Source organism: Ambystoma mexicanum, chromosome 7p (assembly GCF_040938575.1).
Source record: "Ambystoma mexicanum isolate Mex_15411 chromosome 7p, UKY_AmexF1_1, whole genome shotgun sequence".
In the NCBI taxonomy this organism is placed as follows: domain Eukaryota; kingdom Metazoa; phylum Chordata; class Amphibia; order Caudata; family Ambystomatidae; genus Ambystoma; species Ambystoma mexicanum.
This window is the reverse complement of record NC_090939.1, coordinates 79228701-79248912: the sequence shown is the minus strand read 5'-3', so window position 1 is coordinate 79248912 and position 20212 is coordinate 79228701. Positions and strand designations below refer to the sequence as shown.

General features: G+C 48.2%; 1 protein-coding gene across 4 annotated transcripts in view; it reads right to left on the bottom strand.

Annotated features, from left to right (window-relative positions):
- Window positions 1–20212, bottom strand: part of NDC80 (NDC80 kinetochore complex component) — a 735052-nt gene that overhangs the window by 196307 nt on the left and 518533 nt on the right. For all 4 annotated transcript variants that reach the window (XM_069635820.1, XM_069635823.1, XM_069635822.1 and 1 more), the window contains one exon: window positions 10637–10726. In XM_069635820.1, the coding sequence (XP_069491921.1) occupies window positions 10637–10726 (90 nt within the window). The remainder of the gene's footprint in view (window positions 1–10636; window positions 10727–20212) is intronic.

Sequence of the window (20212 nt, the reverse complement as noted above, 5' to 3'; positions counted from 1 at the left end):
AGGAGGCTGACATTGTTAAAAGGGAGACCATGTCGGCAGGTGCAGTACGTGTTTCGGCGCCAGCCCTCGGTACCCAGGTGAAGACCGCCATCCCAACAGGACTGTTTAGGGGGAAATCCCAGGCATGTATCTTGCCTCTTTGTGGGAAAACATAAGTTTTGAAGGGATTTGGTCCTCCGACGTATTCCATATCTATGACAGTAATCACCACAGCTGTGCTGCTTCAGAAAATCTTTCTGCGTCCTGCGTCGATGACGTCGATACGCCGCCCTCGAGGTCCTCCTCCGACGGCCGACGTGACTGGATGTTATAAGTAGGACGCACAAAGCCAATAGCCTCAGTTCAGTTTTTTCCGCGAACTCTTTGGAGTTTCTGTTGCTTTCTCAGGTTCTTCGAACCTGTTTGTGAAATATTTCTTCGTGAAAATGTCTACCTTGTCTTCCACACCGCGTCCCGGATTTAAGAAGTGCGGGGACTGTGGGTCCAAGATGTCTGTCACGGACTCGCACAACGCCTGCCTCTGGTGCCTTGGGGAGGCACATGACACGGATGACTGTGTCAACTGCCAGTCGCTCCCGTCGAAAGCCTTGCGGGAGCGCAAGAAGAAGTTATCGGTAGGTAAGGTGTCCAAGCCCCGGAAGTCGAGGTCTGCGGGGCTTTTGACGGACGACTCGAGGGGCGACTCCACGTCGTCGTTGGAAGTCCAGTGGGTCTCGGTCCAGGAGTCGGTCTCGCCACTCCTCTGCCTCTTCGAGGCACTCCCGGAAGCGCCGTCATCGGTCGCCTTCCCCGTCCTCATCCGAGGACTCCGCCCGTCGGCGGGTCGCTCACCCCACCAAGCATGCGACACCGGAGGAATGGGCTTCCTTCGGGAAGAAAATGTTGGCGATTCACGAATCGCAGGGCACTGGTCCGGCCGCGCCTCAGAGTGGGGTCGGTCGTGATCAGCCGAGAGACGCAGCTCGCACGCCTTCGGGCTCTGGTGGTCGTCGCGATTCGCGGGAAGGGTCCCGCTCGGACAAGGGGAATCTTTCTCGGCATGCCCAGTCCAGGTCCCAGTCCTCGATGCGCTCAAGACCGCGTGAACCTGTGAAGTCTTCGAGGAAGACATCGATGCCTGTGGTGCCGAGGTCGTCGACGGACTCTCTCGAGGCTCCGCCTCCGAGGAAGTCGTCGGCGCCCAGGATGTCGAGGGACACGCTCGGGGCTCCGTCTTGGAGGCCTGTATCAACGCCGTCGATGCTGTCGGCGCCTCGTCTGTCGTCGACGCAGATTCTCTCGACGCCGGCGCTGATTCACTCGCCGCCCTCGATGCCGTGTCGACGGGGGTACCCCGTGGCTCGGGGGAACCACCTAGAAAGGCTCTGGCCAAGGTCAAGCCTGGATTTGGTTCCAGTTTGGTGCCTTCTTACCGCCATCTGGAGTTCATTTCAGAGGTGGATGAGGTTTCTGATGATGGCATGGTGCCCGACAGGGTGCCTGACGAGATTCTCTCGGGCCATAGCCAGTTTGAGGACCTGAGGCAGTCCCTGCATGATGCCAGTGGGCTGGACACCTCTCCGGAGGTGGAGTTTTGTAGGCCTGAGCCTGGCATTCATGCCGATTCTTTGTACCAGCGCCTTATGTCACAGGTCACAGAGTACTTAGGATGGTCTGCTCCCCCAGGGGAGTTTGTTCAGGATGACCTTACGGATATCCTCGACATTGGTCCACTAACTGACCCGGTACTGCCATTCCATATGGCTCTGCAAAGAAGGGTGGCAGCGGCTTGGACTGCTCCGGAGAGTCTCCCGGCAGTGAGCAAGTCTTTGCCGCGAAAATACCGCTCAGCCAGTAGTGACCCCTGCTACTTGTCCAAGCACCTTACTCCGGAGAGTTTGGTGGTGCAGGCGGCTACGGCCCCAGCAAAGCAGGCGTTGTACCCTACCATCCTTCCTGATAGGGACAACAAGCGTTTTGACGGCTGGGCAAAGAAAGTGTTTTCTGCAGGGGGTATGGCGCTTCAGGCGGCCTACTCCATTTGTGCCTTGTCTCGTTTCACGCACACCCTGTGGAACTGTTTCCTTGGCGGTTGAACATATTCCCGAAGGGGATGAATGGGATGGTTTCCTTGCCATGGTTCAGGATGGCAAGGATGCCATGTGTGAGGCCGTTCAGTCTGGTTTGGACATGGCAGATTGCGTCAGCCGGTCCATGGCAGCGAGCACCGTGATAGGCAGGTTTGCATGGTTGCCGAAGTCGGGGTTTGCTCCTGATGTGCAGGCCCGGCTCCTCAACATGCCCTTTGACGGGGGAACATCTTTTTGGCAGCAAGGCTGACGAGAGCCTTGAGAGGTTGCAGACCTCAAAAGCTGCAGCGAAGTCGTTGGGCGCTGCAGTTCGACAACCTCTGCATTTTCGTCCTAGGGGACAGCAATGGAGGGGAGGTTCCTTTCATTATTACTCATCCTTTGGTAAAGCGAGAGGAGCTGCCAGTCAAAGGGGCCACCGTAGGAGTACCAGAGGTGGAAAACAAGGTACTCGAGGTGCCAGGGCCGCTCGGGCTGTTGCCTCTTTGCCCTCAGGCAACCCCGCAGCCTCTTCAGCTCAGTCATGAGGCCATGTCTCATGGTTCGCCGGTTGGGGGAAGGCTGGCGCAGCATCTTGCAGAGTGGCGCGCCATTACTTCAGATGTGTGGGTTCTGGAGATCATAACCCACAGCTACTGTCTTACTTTCCGACAGAGGCCTCAAGACAATCCACCGGGGAATCTCTCTTTGAAGAGTCCGGATCTGCTCCTTGCGCAGGAAATTCAATCCCTGCTGGAGAAAGGCGCCATAGAACTGGTGCCTGTAGCGGAGAGGAACAAGGGATGGTATTCCCCTTATTTTTTGATTTCCAAGAAAGATGGGCGATTGCGACCCATCATGGACTTGCGCGGTTTGAACAAACTCCTCAGGAAGGACAAATTCAAGATGGTTACTCTCTCTCAAGTCCTCCAGGCCTTTCAACTTCAGGACTGGTTGGTGTCTCTCGACCTCAAGGACGCTTATTTTCATGTGCCGATCCATCCAAACCACAAGAAGTACCTGAGGTTTGCGGTTGGCAACTTGCACTTTCAGTTTTGGGTCCTGCCGTTCGGATTGACCTGCGCCCGAGGGTCTTCACCAAGCTCATGGTAGTGGTGGCAGCGCACCTCAGGAAAGGGGGGATTCACGTCTTCCCCTACCTGGATGATTGGTTGATCAGGGCGTGCTCTCCCGAGCAAGTCCTGGATCATCTGTCAGTCACCTGCCACTCCCTTCACAAGCTGGGCTTCTCCCTCAACTTAAAGAAGTCCCATTTGACACCAACTCAGAGGCTCCAGTACATTGGAGCAGTGCTCGACACGTCCCTGGGGCAGTGTTTTCCTCCCCAGGTGAAGGCTCATCACATTCAGCAGATGGTGCACAAGTTTCAACTTGCCCAGACTCTCCCAGCGTTCGAGTTGAGACTGCTCGGCCTCATGGCATCCTGCATTCTTCTGGTGCCAGAGGCCAGGTTGCGGATGAGATCTTTGCAATGGGCACTCAAGCTCCAGTGGTCTCTGTCCTCCGGCAGGATGTCGGACCCTGTTCAGGTGCCGTCTTCGTTCGCCCGAGACCTTCTGTGGTGGGCCGACGAAGGCAATCTGATGAGGGGGGCTCCATTTTGGCTGCCCTGGCCGGAGGTGACAATCGTGACGGACACATCCCTCACAGGATGGGGAGCTCATGCCAACGAGTTGACAGTCAGCAGTCGTTGGTCTCCGTCGGAGTCCAGACTCCATCAATCTGTTGGAGCTGAGGGCCGGCAGGCTAGCCATGAAGGCTTTTCTGCCGACTGTGCGAGCAAAGAATGTCCTAATCCTGACGGACAACACAGTGGCCATGCACTACCTCAACAAAAAGTGGGGGGCAGGGTCACTTCCTCTGTGCAGAGAGGCGATGCAGCCCTGGTTCTGGGCAATCCAGCAGGAATTTTCGATCTCTGCAGTTCATCTGGCAGGAGACGAAAAAGAGACGGCGGACGCTCTGAGCAGGCAGAGCGCGATCTCGCACGAGTTGGCTCAGGAGATTCTCATGGAGATCTTCGCTCTTTGGGGGACCCCTCAAGTGGATCTCTTCGCCTCCAGTGTCAACCGGAAGTGCGAGAGGTTCTGCTCGCGGGAATTTCCTCCAAACGGAGCCTTAGGAGACGCGTTCGTGGTGGAGGCATTCCCACTGCTGTGCATGTTTCCTCCAGTCCCCGTCATCCCGCAAGTACTGCGGAGGTTACGGAGGTTCGGTTCCCGGATGATCCTCATTGCTCCGGCATGGGCTCGGAGGACGTGGCTCCCCGGAGCTGTCCATCTGTCTTCCACGTCGTCTTCCCTAGCGAGACGATCTGCTCTCACGGGAGGGGGGTCAGGTTCTCCATCCCGAGGTCAGGTCCCTCAACCTTCACTCTTGGTTTCTGAAAGGTTGAGGTATAAGCATTGGGACCTCCCTGAAGATGTGATGGAGGTGTTGCTTTCGGCCAGAAGGCCCGCAACAAAGTCCTGTACCGTTGCCGTTGGAGAACGTTTTGAGACTGGTGCGGGGTTAAGAATGTGGATCCTTTTGCATGTGAAATTCCCATGGTTCTATCTTTTTTGCTGTCTTTGGCCCACAGGGGCCTTCAAGTGGGTACCATTAAAGGATACCTGGCGGCGCTGTCCATATTTAAGCGCTCGACTGAAGAGTGTTCCTATTTTAAAATTCCTTTAATTTCTCAGTTTCTGAAAGGGCTCACTAATGTGTTCCCTCTGTCACCTTTCCAGGTGCCCAGTTGGGATTTGAACCTTGTTCTCAAGTTTCTGATGGGTGCTCCGTTTGAGCCTTTGCATTCATGCCCTTTGAGACTGTTAACTCTGAAAACTGTATTTTTAGTTGCGGTCACTTCCGCTCGCAGAGTGAGTTACAGGCACTTTCAGTTAAGCCACCCTGCACTGTGCTTCATAAGGTTCGTCCTTCTTTTCTTCCGAAGGTGGTAGCGGAATTTCATTTAGGCCAGAAGGTTGTTCTTCTGGCATCTTATCCTCCTCTACATCCTGGTAAGGAAGAGGCTCCATAGGCTTGATCCTAGGAGAGCGTTAAGCTTTTATATTTCACGCATAATGTACCTTTATTGGCATCGATATAATAAGAACATCTAAATAGCACTAATTGCACAAAGTAAGGCTCACTTCTTGGGTTGGGCTACTGTGTGACTCATATCTCTGAGCACATATTGATCTACACTAAGGTAAGGCAACAGATGTTTTATCAACCAACTGATATGTTTTACACTGAGATGTTTAGCTTAATAGATATAATTACTGAACTATATTTTTGTGGATTGAATTTTGGACAGTGATTCAGCACAGTGAATACACAGTAATACAAGTATGAACACAATAGGATTATAATTCTCAATGAGCTACAACACTGTTAAACTAAGCCATTGATTCATATTTCTCTCATTTGTTCTTTACTTATAATCCACAAATCCTCTTATGGACTACCACTATGTTCGGGTACGTGCAATTTCATAAACTGTCTTTATATTATTGATAATGGTACACTGTACATATGTACAATGGGATATATTGAAATGACTTTGGTCTGGACTTTAATGTGAATATTCATGCAATAGCATAATGTGGACACTGATATATTGAGAATTGATGATTAACAATCAGTGCCTAGCAGCCCTGACGATTGACACAGTCTGAAATGCATTGGCAATGAGAAAACTGGGCACTGAGTTGTCAGGAATGAAAGAAATAAACTAAGACACTGGAATGTCACCATAATGATATATATCATGCTTCACTTTGTTTCATTCAATCATTTAGAGTAAATCTAAACTAACATTGTCTTTGAAACAATCAAATATAACGAGCAGTAACATACTCCGGAAGGGGTAATACGAGTGAGCACACTCCGGTACGGAAGGTTCTCCGTTCTTATGTTTCGATATTTTTGTTCATAACTTGATGCCAACGCTACAGGGTGTGCTTCCATTAGAATTAGTATATACGAAATATTAAGCCGATAGTACTTCAACATTTCTGAATATTGCGATGCCCACCCTACCCCCCCATTTCTACCCATGATACTTTTGCCACTGTCATGAGGGCCTGATTGAAGCCTTCCAAAAAGTGCAACATTTGGTACAACTCTCATCTGGCAGCCCTTCAACGCAAGTGTAGGTCAGCTGAGCAGAAATGGAATTCGTCATGCGGATCCTCTGACAAACTGGCCTGCCGCCTCCTTCAAAAGCAAGATCGACTCTGCATCCACACCAAGAAACGTCTTTATTCAAGCCTACAGCTCCGCGGCATCAAACAACACAGTCAAACCTTTCAAAGTCTGTAAGGAACTGGCCAATCCAGCAGCAGCCTCCTCTTCTGTCACACCCACCAAGGGCCTTTGCTCGGCCCTGGCAGCTCACTTCACTGCAAAAACCCAAGGAATCGTTTCCTCTATCACTTCCACACAACATCATACTCCAACACCTCTAGAGCCTCCCTTGGCCCCTCCACCATTTCTCCTCTCTTCTCTCACTCCCATCACACCTGATTAGTTCCCAGACAAGGCCGGTCTATGAAGGCCTCATCCAAACAGGTGGACTCCTGCCCCGCCAAAACCATTAAGGACAACATGGACTTGCTTGCTCTAGCCTTGGCTGATCTCTGTAGTCTCGCTTTTGCCACTGTTCTTAAGCACTCCCTTTTGCACCCTCTGCTTAAGAAACCCTCTGCAGACCCCTCCATTCCGGCAAACAACTGCCCCATCTCTATCACCCCTTTCCTGGGGAAACTCCTGCAGAAGCTGGCTTTCTCTCAGCTCACCCTCCACCCTGAATCTGCTGGCTGCCTCCACGACCATCAGTCTAGCTTTAGAGCATCCAGAGGCACTGAAACTGCTCTTCTGAACACCCGTGAAGATCTGCTCTCAAATCTTGACACCAACACTCCCTCTGTCCTCATTCCTCTTGACCTCTTCTCTGCCTTTGACAGAGAAAACCACAACATCCTGATCCCATGTCTTCGGCTCCGGCTTTCCCACTCTCTGGCCAGCCTCCCTTGTCCCTGCACCCGCACCCACCCGCGAGGCAAAAAACCTTGGGGTCATCTTTGATTCCACTCTCTCCTTTTCCACTCACATTTCGGACATCTCTTAAAAGTCCAACTACTAGCTACACCTCCTCAGAGGTACTCCTCCTTTTCCCACCTTCCCCAGTGGCTCACTGTCTCCAGAGCCCTGGTTCTCTCAAGGCTGGACTACTACAACAGGGTCTTTCTCAACCTCCCTGCCTCTGCTTTGCGCCCTCTGCAACTTATCCAGAACAGAACCGAGGTACTTATGCTTGGCCTCAAGCCTAGGGGCTGCATCTCGCTGGTGCTGAAATCGCTCCAATGGCTCCACATGGCTGCAATGATCAAGTTCAAGACCCTCTGCATCGTCCACAAGGCTTTCTGTGACCGTCCTATCTGCAACGATGCCTATGTTCCCGAGCCCTCCGCTCATCTACCTCCAACCTTCTGCGTGTGAGCCGGTTCTCCAAGCAGAGATTTGGAGGGAGATCTTTATCTGCAGCAGGAGCCTCCTCCTGGAATAGCCTCCCTGCCGCCCTCTGTCTTGAGCCTGATCTCCTTAAGCTCTGGAAACTCCTTAAGGCATTCCTCTTCTCCTCCTCCTTCGCTCTCCCTCTAGCCTGCTAAACTCTCTCCCTCTGCTCTATCCCTCTCTTCCTCCTTTTTCCACACAGCTTCCTGATCGGCAGCAGGGTGTACCTCAGTCTCACAGGTCCCTGGCACCATCACCAGTCCACTTGCACTGCCACTGGGCCTGCACTTGTCTCATCGATACTGCACTTGGTCAATGACCGATGAGTGGCATTTCTCAGCACTTATCCCAGTTTCTGAGTGGGCGCACTTTGATCCCCCTCCTACAGTACTCCTCCCCCCACCCTACCCGTTGGTCCACTTGCACAATCTGAACGTACCATGCCTTGAAGATTATCTATCTTCCCTGTCTCCCCTCTAACATGGTGGCGCCTCAATGCACTTGGAAAAACTGCACAATCGTCATCAGACCTATTTGCTGTTATCTACACTATTAATTGTATTATATGCACTTACTCTGCCTGTGCAGACTTGTATCGTTCGGAAATTTAAGGGCTCTGAATGACTGTATTTTCCCCTTGTTCCCGCTCTACTTGAGCGCTTTGAAACACTGCCCTGTGTATAAGGCGCTTTACAAATAAACATTACCATTCCAGAAAGGAGGCAAAAACAAAAAAAGAAACTCAAGTGAGACAGTGGGGAGTCAAGAGTGGTGAAAAGCGAAATGGGCTAGGGAGTAGTCGTGTGGCAGGGCACAGTTTGAGGTATGAAAGTGAACTGCATCTATATGGGGTGCATTTTAGGGGTTTGGATTACCCACCATATAGCCTAGAAACTGCCCTGGGCGCACCAAAGACATGCCCTTTCTGAGTCCAAACAGCTTCCCTTCCAGACAAAGATTTTATTAGTCAAAAGTCGAGAGAAGGATACACTGCAACACTGTATAACCTCATATGGGCCACTGCCAGCTTCTATGGGGGCTGCACGCCCTGGGCCATACACGCCTCAAGATACTTATTTGGCTCATCTTTCTGGCTAACTGCAACTTCCCCCTCCACAAAACCTTCCTTTAGCAGAGTCTGAGGCATTGTTGAGCCATATACCAGAGACTTTGGATTCAAGGCCAACAACCTAGCTGCCATCTAGGCGCCTTGAATCTTTCCAGGGTGAGAGTACCTGCCTCTCCAAACAACGTAAACTCCTAAAGGAGTACTGTTAAACTTTGCAAGGCAGGTGGGAAGCTTGACAGCCTCAGGCAGCCATGAACAACTAAAAGCCTCAGATTCAAATACACTAACCACTTGTCCCGATGGTTTTACCTTAAATCCTTACATGGGCTGGATTACCTTTCTTTATAGCTGCCGCAAGTACTTAGATCTAAATAAATGTCCAGTTCTATTTGCAGACAGCTGAGCAAAAGAGCCTCCCAAACAAAACCTTTCTATGGCATCCATTGTTTTGGACTCCCAGTATGGGGCCAATGATGGCAAGATATTCAGTACACAGAGAGTAGCCGCATGAATCAATACATTTTGCATTGGAGGGTCAAAAAATTACAGGCCTGTACTTTCTCAGATTATTCCCGTTTATGAAGCCACACAAGTGGATTTCTCCCAAATGCCCACAGTAGAATTTGTAGAAGATTCTGCAGAAGGACAAAAGGAGACTCTTTGCTTTCTGAAATACATCTGAACGTATGGTCCTACTAACCAGAAATTCCAAACATTGTGCGCTCCTCATCAAGGCCAAATCACAGGTAACCTCAACAGTGGGTATGCTGGGTACCTGCTCTTTCAAAACTGAGTTAGCAGCATGTTCAGCCCACTGACATCTTGCAGTACTGCAGTAGCACTCATCCTGCGGAGGGTCTTTATGAAAGATTTTCTGACCTTAGTATTACAACCCCCACAGTCATCACATGCTATACTCTACCTATGGGGAAGAAGGAGAAGACGTTCCCCTCATCCAGGATCTTTCCAGTCTTCAGGAAAACGTCCACTATCTTCCTGAATATGCAGTGAGCATTCTCAAATGTACACCCCCTCGGCATCTACGACTACGCTGGGATCATCTGAAAGCCATTAACTGTTCAGCGCTCCACCTTTTCAGGACCTCGTACAGCTTTGAACACAGGCATGCAAGTAGGCAGTTTTCTCAGATTCTGGAATATGGAGAGCATCTCTCTATGTGAGCATGCCAAATCTGATGCTGGGACTTTGTCTTTGGCCCTGCAGCTCTTGCTGCGCATCAACATGCTCCTTGGTGGCCGGAGCCCTCTTTGAAAGGACTATGCAAGCGGTTTCAGAGTTCCAATTCTGAAGGGGACTTTTCTCCCATCCAAAAGACTAGTCATGCGTTCCATTTCTCGGAGGGCAGAAAACAGGACTATTCCTGCCTATCCAGCTCTGATTTTGCGGTTTGGGCAGGAAGCGAGGCATACATGTCTTCCATTCCTTTAAGCGTACAGACTAGGAGGGTAATGCACAACAGGTCTCACAGTTTCTACTGCCATAAATGACACACAAGCACTACATATAATGATCGAGGGCAGTCCATGACATGTGTGGACTTGGCGTAAGTTTCGAAGTTCCGTTGCATGCGATAGAAGAAAATAAAACTATCTTGCATGACAAACCAGTTATAATGAGAAGCTTAACACTGCCAGACCTGTGTACCAGAAAAGAAAAGGTTCGACTCTGAGTAAGTGGTGCCACGTATGCCGTATGATGTTTCAAATCTCAGCGGCACAAAACACCAGTGTGGCACCGTTGGATAGAAGTGGTATTTCCAGCAACATGAAAGTGGAAGAATAATTCTGAGGTTCAAGCAAAGCAGGAGGGGCATCTAAAAAGAACATACAGAGTAAACAGCATCCATCAGAAACATTTTAGGAAGAAAATGTTTTCGTCACCAAACCTTCCCCTGCAGAAAATTGATATATTTCTTCCATTTAAAATAAAACTCGTATCAAGCAATACCACATTCTGCCACAAATGTACAACTCACCTGTTCCAGCATATCTTCTAAACTTATTTTACGATTGTTGGCTGTTGCAGTTTCCCCTTCGATGTGGCTCAACAACTGCATCAGAGGAGCCTGGAATTGAGAAAATGGGAAGATCTAGTTTACAGTGTCTACCTTTCATATGCCAACTTTACTTTTTGTGCATATACAGTATTGTACCACAAAGAAACATACATACTGGATAAGGTGATAAACATGGGTGCATCGTAGGTTGCGCGCAGCAGTAGCTCAGACTCCATTTACTAGCCCCTTGCTTCGGCATACACAGAATTGCCATTTCCTTACAAGGATGGGCCAGGATCACTGGACTAGCACAGAAAAATGAAAGCCAACATGCTCATACATTCTACTCCTCTGAATCATTCCCCCACACATACAGCAGTGCCTCAAAGCCCCCGTTACTTTATCATGCCACTGCATTTACATTTAATGTGCTCTTTATAATGCAGACACCAATAATATCTGCTTTTGCTAAACAACAAACATGTAAATAAAGAGCAAAAGGAATGGCATGGAGGAAGGGAGGCTAGTGGGGTCCAAAGCACAAAGGTTACTATGATGAGCAACAAGTAACACTCAGCTTTGCCTCTCCCTATTCCACTCTAAGCTCCCTTTACTACACATGGGAGGATTCTAAAGCAAGAAAGTCTATAGAGGGGGCAGCCGAGACCACGAAAACAGCTATAGCTGGAATAGGTTTCAGCATTGCAACAAACTTATGCAAGGCAGCAGAAAGCATGCAGTGTAGTCCAAGTCTCCTCTTTGCTGGCATCATTGATTAACTCTAACGGCCCACCCATCTTACACATCTGTTCATGAAGATAGAGGAATGGATTGGCCAACATATTACTCTTTAGAATACAACCCAGAGGGTAAAAGCACACCTTGGTGACATTCTTACTAGTAGAACATGCCATTTAAGCTAAGCTAAAAAGTCACGTATGCACACCTCCATCTAGCAGCCATTACTGGGTTCAGCTCCAGATCAGAGACACAGCAATGCACTGTGGGTGTGGGCATTAGCTGGAAAGTTTGCTTTTTACCCCCATATGAGAAACTTGTCGTCGTCGTCGTCTTCTAAAGCATTGCTGTATGATGCATTGCTTGGCCAACCCAATACTTACAGCGCTCATGGATGCAACATTCAAAGCATGGATCTGGCCTGGAGTTGAACTTTTAAGTGATGGCTACAAAGTGGTGCAGGGCAGGAGTGGCTTTCAGCCTAAGGGTTTCTTTCTTGCTTGTTCCCACCAGACCGCCAACTGTCAGTACCCTTTGTGATGGGATTTGTTTTTTTTTAATGTATCGCGCGTAAGCTTGCGAGCTTCGGGGCGCCAACATAAAGAAGTGGGACAAAACAAACGTAGCAGGTCACAGGACAACATAAATCATGTTAATAGTGTCATAAGGGCATTTGATTGACTCCAGGGAGCATTACCTGAAAAGATGGGTCTTGAGTTTTTTTACGGAAGATGGTGATTTTCTGTTCCAGCCTGATAGATAATGGAAGATTATTCCATTTGGAGGCAGCTTTGATGTGAAAAGCTTTACAGAGTCCGTTTGCTTTCTTGAAACTTGCTCTCTCTATTTGGCCTTTAGAATCTGATCTAGGCGCGCGGCCTGGCACATAGGCGACCAGTTTCCTTTTTAGGCAGACTGGGTCTTTCCTGTGTGTTAGGGAGAATTCTCTGTTAAGGCTAATTTCCCAAACCTAGTGAGTCCCCCACAGCAGCTTTGCTGGATTTTTGGGGTTTATATTTTTCTCTCCTGCTAAGAGTGAGACTCTTTCTCCCACTCTTAGACATGATTTGAGGTGTTCCTTTCACTTTGAATGTGTTTTATGGGCTATGGGGTCCTTTACCCCATAGGGCTTCATATGTTTTTGGTATGTGGTTTACACAGCACCCTCCGTGCAGTAACCCAGGGGTGTCAGTGACCCCCAAACAGACTCCATACCCTGGGACTGACTACCGTCTCCCAGGGCATGTAAAGTCACCATTGGCTTTATTAGTCCCAAATTATGAACAGAAACCAGTACAAACCATCATATTGTGGATGTACTGGTCGGGGCAATTCGATTGCTCCGGGGTCTGTTGTTCGAGGGGGCACGTCTCTGTCCCCCCGATCGAGTTTTGGCTGGTGGCAGTGGATACTACTTTTTATATTCGACCGCAAATATTTTCGTATGGGCTTTTCCCATTGTTCGAGGCTACCACTTTTTAATATACCCTCGAACTTACCGCCGGTTTATTAAATTAATATAAAATCACTGGTTGGTAATTTTTGCCGAAACTCTGTTCCAAAATGGCGTTTGTGTTCGCTTCTGCGACTCCAACCCAAGTCGGGCCCTTTATTCCACTTTTTGGCGGGCTTCTCCACAGAAGCCTCCAAAAGTGGTGCCACTCTGTCTGGGTACCACCGGGGGTGTGGGAGGGGGTTTAGGCACCCTGGACTGAGTTGCCTCGACAACTCAAGTCGCACTCTTGTGTGATTGGCCCAAGTGGTGAGCTGCTCGGCTCACCACTTAGCATGTTTGATTGACAGCTAGGCTGAATGAATGGGGGTTTGCTGCATAAAAGCAGGGCTTTGGGGATTGGAACTTCAGAGGTCGCCACAGGACCTAAAGAATCCGAAGAGGGAGAAGCTGAGCCGACCTGCAACGACAACACCACCGGTGGAGCCCTGCTGAACTGTCTCACCACTTTTCCCGACGACAGAGGAGATCTCCAGCCCGGAGAGTCTTCTTCCTTTGACTGGTGGGGATAACCAGTTTGCCCGTCCTTTCACCTCCCCGGATCATCTCATGGCCGCCTTGCCTGTGCCAAGCACCCCGGCAACCGGGATACCACGGTTTTTCCACTACCGTGAATAAAAGGGTCTTACCTTTTAACCAGAGAACTCTGCGGCTGGTTTCTTCCTTGGCAGTGCAACGACCTTCAGCTTTCCTCCACGTCGAGACCATCCCTTCCTCTGGACGACGCTGTAACTTGCACCTGCTGCCAGGAACAACTGCCCCCGCTGGAGGATCCTCTCCACTTTGAAGGTACTGTGTTCGCCTGGCCTCCCTCGCAACGGTCTGTGTGGGGGTGACTCTTAAAGTCTCCACTTACCACTTGGGTTGGCCCTAGGCTGGCTAACTGAACTTTTCTGGGCTGACTTAATGCTTTTCTGAACTCCTTGAAAGACTTTAAGACTAAGACTTTTTAGCTGTGTGATCTTGGGCGCATTGGTGCTCTGTTCTCTCTAAGAGGGAGCCTGGCCTCTAAACTTTTTGCTCACAAGTAGACTTGACTTTCCTACCTTGCTGGGTGCTTTTAAAGTATTGTGTGCTTTTCCTAACTCCTGCTTTTTTCCCCTGCCTTTTTCTTAACTTATTGGAGTGCCATCTTTAGTTAAGCGCTCACCTCTGTCTGGAAATAAGTGGTGTTAACTAAGACTTGTCTAATAAGGAATAAGGGATGTACATCTAGTAATAGTGACTGTGTTGAATTTACTTACCTCTTTTTTTGTGCTAGTGTAATTTATAAGTGTGTCTTTAAATAAATAATTATATACTTTTACACCAAAGCTCTGGTCAGTGTTTGCTTGTACTACTGTGTCTATGTACCTATTGTGTATACTCTGCATACTGCCTAACTCATCTTGAGAGAAGTCTGACTGCTCAGCCACAGCTACCAGGTAAATCTGGGTGGTACAGACTGCTAAATCTTTTGCAGTGGTCCCTAAGGGAACTGCACAGGTTTCTGCCTAACACTGTGTAGGCACCCATGTGTCCGAGTCAAGGCCTTGAATTGAATTCGATCCTCCAAAGATAACCAGTGCAGGTTTCTTCTATCTTCACTGATGTGTTCCTTTTTTGTTTTCCTTTTTATGATCCTCACCGCGCTGTTCTGGGTTATTTGGCACTTGGCAATGTGCCCCTTGTTTGCCTCCAGCATGAGCACATTACCAAAGTCCAATGTGGACAATATGGTTGCTCTTGCAATTGTTGAACAGTTTTCCTCGCTCAGGTAGGGACGGATTGTCCTGAGGAGCCTGAGATAATACGAGCAGTTCTTATTTAGTTGCAGGACCTGTGCCTCTGTGCTCAAGGACGCTTCCACGTGGATCCCTAATGTTTTTACTTTATTAACCACCTTTATTTGGGAATTGTTCATGAGAAAGTATTCATACTGGTGATTAGGTTTGGCCCTAGCTCGGTTTGTACCGAAGAACATCAACTCTGTCATCTTAGCATTTAAGCACAGCCAATTGTTGTTCATCCAATTCTCTATTGATTTATAGAGTGCCTCCACATTTGCACGGTCTTGTGAGTATTTTCCACTCAGTTCAACATCCAGCTGGGTGTCGTCAGCGTAGTTTGTGAAAAAAGCTCAGATTTCGTCAAGGGCCACACATAGGAACCTGGAGTATATGTTATGTTATTTTGCATTTATATAGCGCCTTAGTACCATTGGTATAATCTCAAGGCGCTGGTAGGTTGAACGCCCTCGGGAACCGTAGTTCAAGTCAGTAGAAAGAGAGAGTCATAAGTTGCGTGTGAGCATCGGATATGTGTGTAGCAGGTGTGGCACTCGTATGATAGCTGCTTCTTAGCGGTAGGGAGATCAGGATTATGTGTTCGTTCTGGCAGGGTGTTATCCAGACCGATTCTGCCCTGAGGAGAACACCTAGGCTGGCGGGTGTGTAGCCAGCTGTGTTAAGTTAGGGTGATGGGGAGTATGTGGCAGGTATTGGTATGAGAACAGCTATAACGAATGTGTCATAGTATCGCTGTGTTCTAGTCGAGTGGTGGTGTATAGAAGAGAGTAAGCGTGGTGTTATGATATGGTGGTTTTCGGTAGGTGCTTGAGATCGAGCGCACATCTGAACCATTTATTCAATCTGTTTTATTCACTCAGTCTGTTCAATTGGCTTCATCTGTTCACACATTTCGCCTGGTTCTTTATTTGGTTGATTAGTCATTCCATTCAATCTATCATTCGATCATTCAACTACATAAGCTGTTCGGCCATCTCCATCTGTTCTATCCATCCGTTCCGCCATTTCGGTTCCATCCGTTCCGCCATTTCGGTTCCATCCGCTCCATCCACTCTAACCGTCATATGCATTCTAACCGTCGCATGCAGTCCATCCGTCCCATGCACTTCATCTGTCACATGCACTCCATAGGTTCTAAGTACTCGTCATTTCATGCATTCCATCAGTTACATGATCTCCCTCCATTTTATGCACTCCATCCGTTCTATCTGTAACATCTACTCCATCCGTTCTATCCGTAACATCTGTTCTATCCACTTTATTTGCTCCTATCGTTCGAGGCACTCCATCCGTTCCAGGCACTCCATCCGTTCCAGGCATCTGAGTGTATCTGTTCCATACACTCCATCTATTCCACCCGTTGGAACCATTCCGTTAGTTCCATTTGTTCCCACTATTCTGTCCGTTCGATTCCTCTATGCTTTCCATCACTCGATCTGTTTCACCACTCGAACCGTTGCGTCTACTCCAGCCGTTGAGTCCGTGCCATTCGTTGTGATTACTCCATGCGTTCCATGCATTCCAACCATTTTTGCACAATTTCCATTCCATGCCCTCTTATCAGTTCCATGCATTCCATTCACTCCACATCCGCTCCACGCTTTTCTATCCGTTCTACCCACGTCATTCGTTGCACGCACTCCATCCGTCCCATGCACTCCATCCGTCCCACGCACTAAAATCCATCTCAAGCACTTGATTCATCTATTCCGTTCATTCCATGCACTCTGTCATTCCATGCACTCTATCCGTTTCATGCACTCTATTCCGTGCACTCACATCCGTAACCTGTACTCATCCTTTCCATCCTCTCGTCCACTTCGATCATCTCGTCCATTTCATTTATTTCATCCATTTCCTTAAATTCAACCACTTCACTGCTTTCATACAATTTATTCCTTTCTTCCACTTCACTACTTTCATCCACTTCACTCGTTCTTTTCAGTTTATCCGTTTGAATTTACATTAGCGGATATTAGTTTCCGATTTCTCACTCGGATCATGATGCTGGATTGTTGTTTATGATATAGCAGCTTTGGGCTATGGTCATTGAATTGCTGTTATACAGTTTGAGTTGAGTCGATTTTAGGGGAAGAGCCATGTTTTTTATTTTTTTTATTTTTTATTTTATTTGGTTTATACAAACCTTTAAAATATTTACAAACAACAAAACAACATACATCAATTTCCGTCATTCCACAGCCTCCTCCACTCCTCCCGCCCCAGCCAACGTCTATAGAGTCCAGTCCTCCATTTGGCCAGTGCCTACGTCCTGCCATCATCAACCAAGCTAAGTCGCACTTCAATTATTCGTAAGAAGTTCGTCAGCGGAATTAGCAGTTTTGGATCAATTCCATTGAACATATGACCCCACCAATCATCCGCGCACAATGTCGGATGGCATGCGCTCCACGGACCCAAGTTCAAACTTCTTTCAGGTTTTTGTAGAAAAGGACCAGATGCTTCAATGTTTCTGGGGCTCTTGAGCAAAATCTGCACAAAAGATTTGCGTTTTTGCTGCATTTCCACATCTGTAAACGCTCTTTGGTTTTAAATAGATTCATGCGAAATAACATGAAGCGTCTACATGCGTTGGGATCTGGGAATAAACTGATGTGCGTTGTGCCGTATTGAAGGCATGAGCTTCAGCCGGTACATCTGTCATCAATTTTGCAGCTGCTCTTTGTGCGCAAGTTCTCTCCCAATCTATGCCCAGATTTTTATTTTTGCTGCGTCCGGATTTTCGTGGAGCATATCAGTCTTGATGTCAAATTCAAGTAGTATGCTTTCGCATCTTTGGATCCGCAGAGCCACTAAGAGCCATGTTTTCAGTAATTTGCGGAAAGACATGAGATCCTCCGTGAGTTGGATGTGAGGTGGAAGTGCGTTCCAGAGTGGGGGCCAGGGCTGAGAATGATGAGAATGACCTAACCTGACTGAGTTGGTTTTTGGTACGACTAGGAGGCCGGCAGAGCTTGATCTTAGAGTACGTGGAGGATGATAGGGTTTTAGTTTGTCTTGAAGATATTGAGGTCTGGTTTTATGCATTGCTCAGTGAGAGATGCATAAGGTTTTGATGGTCACCCTTCGGGCAACCGGAAGCCAGTGCAGAGTTTTGAGGGCTGGGGAGATGTGATCTCTTGGGCCAAGTGCTAGTTGCAGTTTGGCTGCGGCGTTTTGTGCTCTTTGTAGTTTAGTCAGTTGGTACGCGTTGACTCCGAGGTAGAGGGGGTTAGCATAGTCCAGTCTTGACATAACAATTGATTGGACCGCGGACGGTCTGTTGGGAAAGGAGAGGTAAGGAAAAATGCTCCTAAGAGTTTTGAGGTGGTAGTGGCAGGACTTGAGACGTTGTTGACTTGGAGCGAGAGGGTTAGGTCTGAGTCTAGGGTGCATCCAAGGTTCGTTACTGAATTAGAGGGTGTTGGCGAATTGCCCATGGCAGATGGCCAGGGTAGCGGGTGCGGAAGAAGTTTTGTGTTGCCACATACCATCATTTCAGTTTTGGAGGGGTTTAGCAAGAGGTGGTTTGTAGTCATCCAGTGATCTATGTCAAGGAGGCAGGAAGGAAGGTCGGGTTGGCAGTTGGGTTTTGAATTCAGGAGTTTTAGGGTTAGTTGTGTGTCATCGGCATAGTTGTAGCACAGGATATTGTGCGAGCGGATTATTCGTCGGAGGGTGGCCATATAGAGGTTAAACAGGAGGGCTGATAGGCATGCTGCTGTTTAGGCATGCTTGTAGAACATAGCCTCCACCCGAGACCACAGGCCCTGCACGCCGTCTAGGTGTGCCCCCCCACCCCAACTGGGAAGTGTCTGTCACAATCGTAAACTGGAACTCCAGTACCAGCAAGTGCATTCCCCTCACCAGATTGGTCGTGCATGCCCACCAGCGAAGGGCGTCCACCGACTTGTCTGACCACAATCCTTGACTCTGCGACCATCTGTCCGTGAAGAATTCTTGCACCGGCCTCATGGAGAGGGGGCATTTGGGCAGAAGAGGGATGCACGATGCCAGAACTCCCAACAGCAACATGTAATTTCAGACCGATACCGCTGCGCCCTCCTTCCACTCGCTTGCCTTGGCCTGCAACTTCCGCACACGCTCGTCGGATGGCTTCACCAATTATAGGTTGAAGAGAAGCTGTGATAGGCTTGCCCCTTGAGGTACTCCACAGCTGAGGATCTCTTCAAAAGAGAAGTTACCACCCCAGTGGACCTTGGACTTTCTGTCTGTGAGAAATTATGTTAGCCAACTGATTGCTTCTTGGAGCAATTAGCGACCTTCTTAAGTGCAAGCTTGAGCCGATTGTGATCCAAAAATCGAACGCTGCACTGAGAGCGATAAGTATAAGTAGCCCAGTGCTCCCCCTATCCACTATGCTTAGCATATGGTACAGTAGGTCCAGCATTGAAGTTTCAGTGCTGTGTGCTGCACGAAAACTGGACTGCTGGCTGTGTAAGATGTCGTTAGCTTCTACATATGTCTGCATTTGGGAGGTGGCGATGTTGTCTAACACCTTAAGAAGGAAATTGCAATTTGTAATTGGTCTTAAATTTCCCAGGTCCCTTTGATCTAGCTCCGGTTTCTTTACCAACATGTAATAGTAAACGTTTTGATTTTGTCCGTGACATGGCCATCCCGAAAAGATGCATTCACCATCTTGGTGAATAGTGGGGCAAAGATGTTTGCATTTTCCATAATGGGTTTGGGGGGGGGGGTGAAGATGTTTACGGCGCATGTGGTGGGTTTAATTGAGTTTAGGGTTCTTAGCATTTCTTCTGTGGTGATTTTTTTGAAGTTGAAAGGTTCCCGATGGCTTGGGATCACGACTCCTAATATAGGATCTGTTCGATCCAATGACTCTTTTTGAGGCTACCTTAGAAAGTTCCTGGCTAATTGTACTTTATCACAGTCTTCATGGGATGGTGAGAAAGATGGACCTTGTGCTTTAGGCTTCAATTGTTTTAAGAATTTCAAACAGTCTACTAGTTGCGTTTTCTGCTGTCTTTATTTGTTCGTTAAAGTTTTTTTGTGTGTTACAAATACATTTTCTGTAGGTTTTCTCATTTTCTTTCCACCTTTATTTTCCTGAGATGGATTTTTTTGCCATCTGTCCCCTCTTCTCTTTTTTGAGTGCAACTAGGGTGGGGTTCAACCATTTCTGAGGGTTAGTGTTGGGTCTTACCGACTTAGTTTTTAGAGGAGCTTTTTGTTCCACCATTTGTTTGGCATGCAGTAGGAAGTTTGCAACCAGTTTGTCACACACATTTTCCTCTGTATAATCTTGTAGTGTTTTCTCAATGCATTGCTCTAGATGCAGAGTGTTTTTTTTATAGTTCCTGTTACTGTTTTCTTTTTGCCTCATTCCCCTTGTTATCCCTCATGGGGATTTTTATGGTCAATGAAAATATCACTGCAGAGTGGTCCGACCAGATGCAAGGTTTGGTTTCGAAGCCATTGGTCTCCAGGTTATTGGTAATAACCCAATCCAGTTGATTGCCATTTTTTATAGTG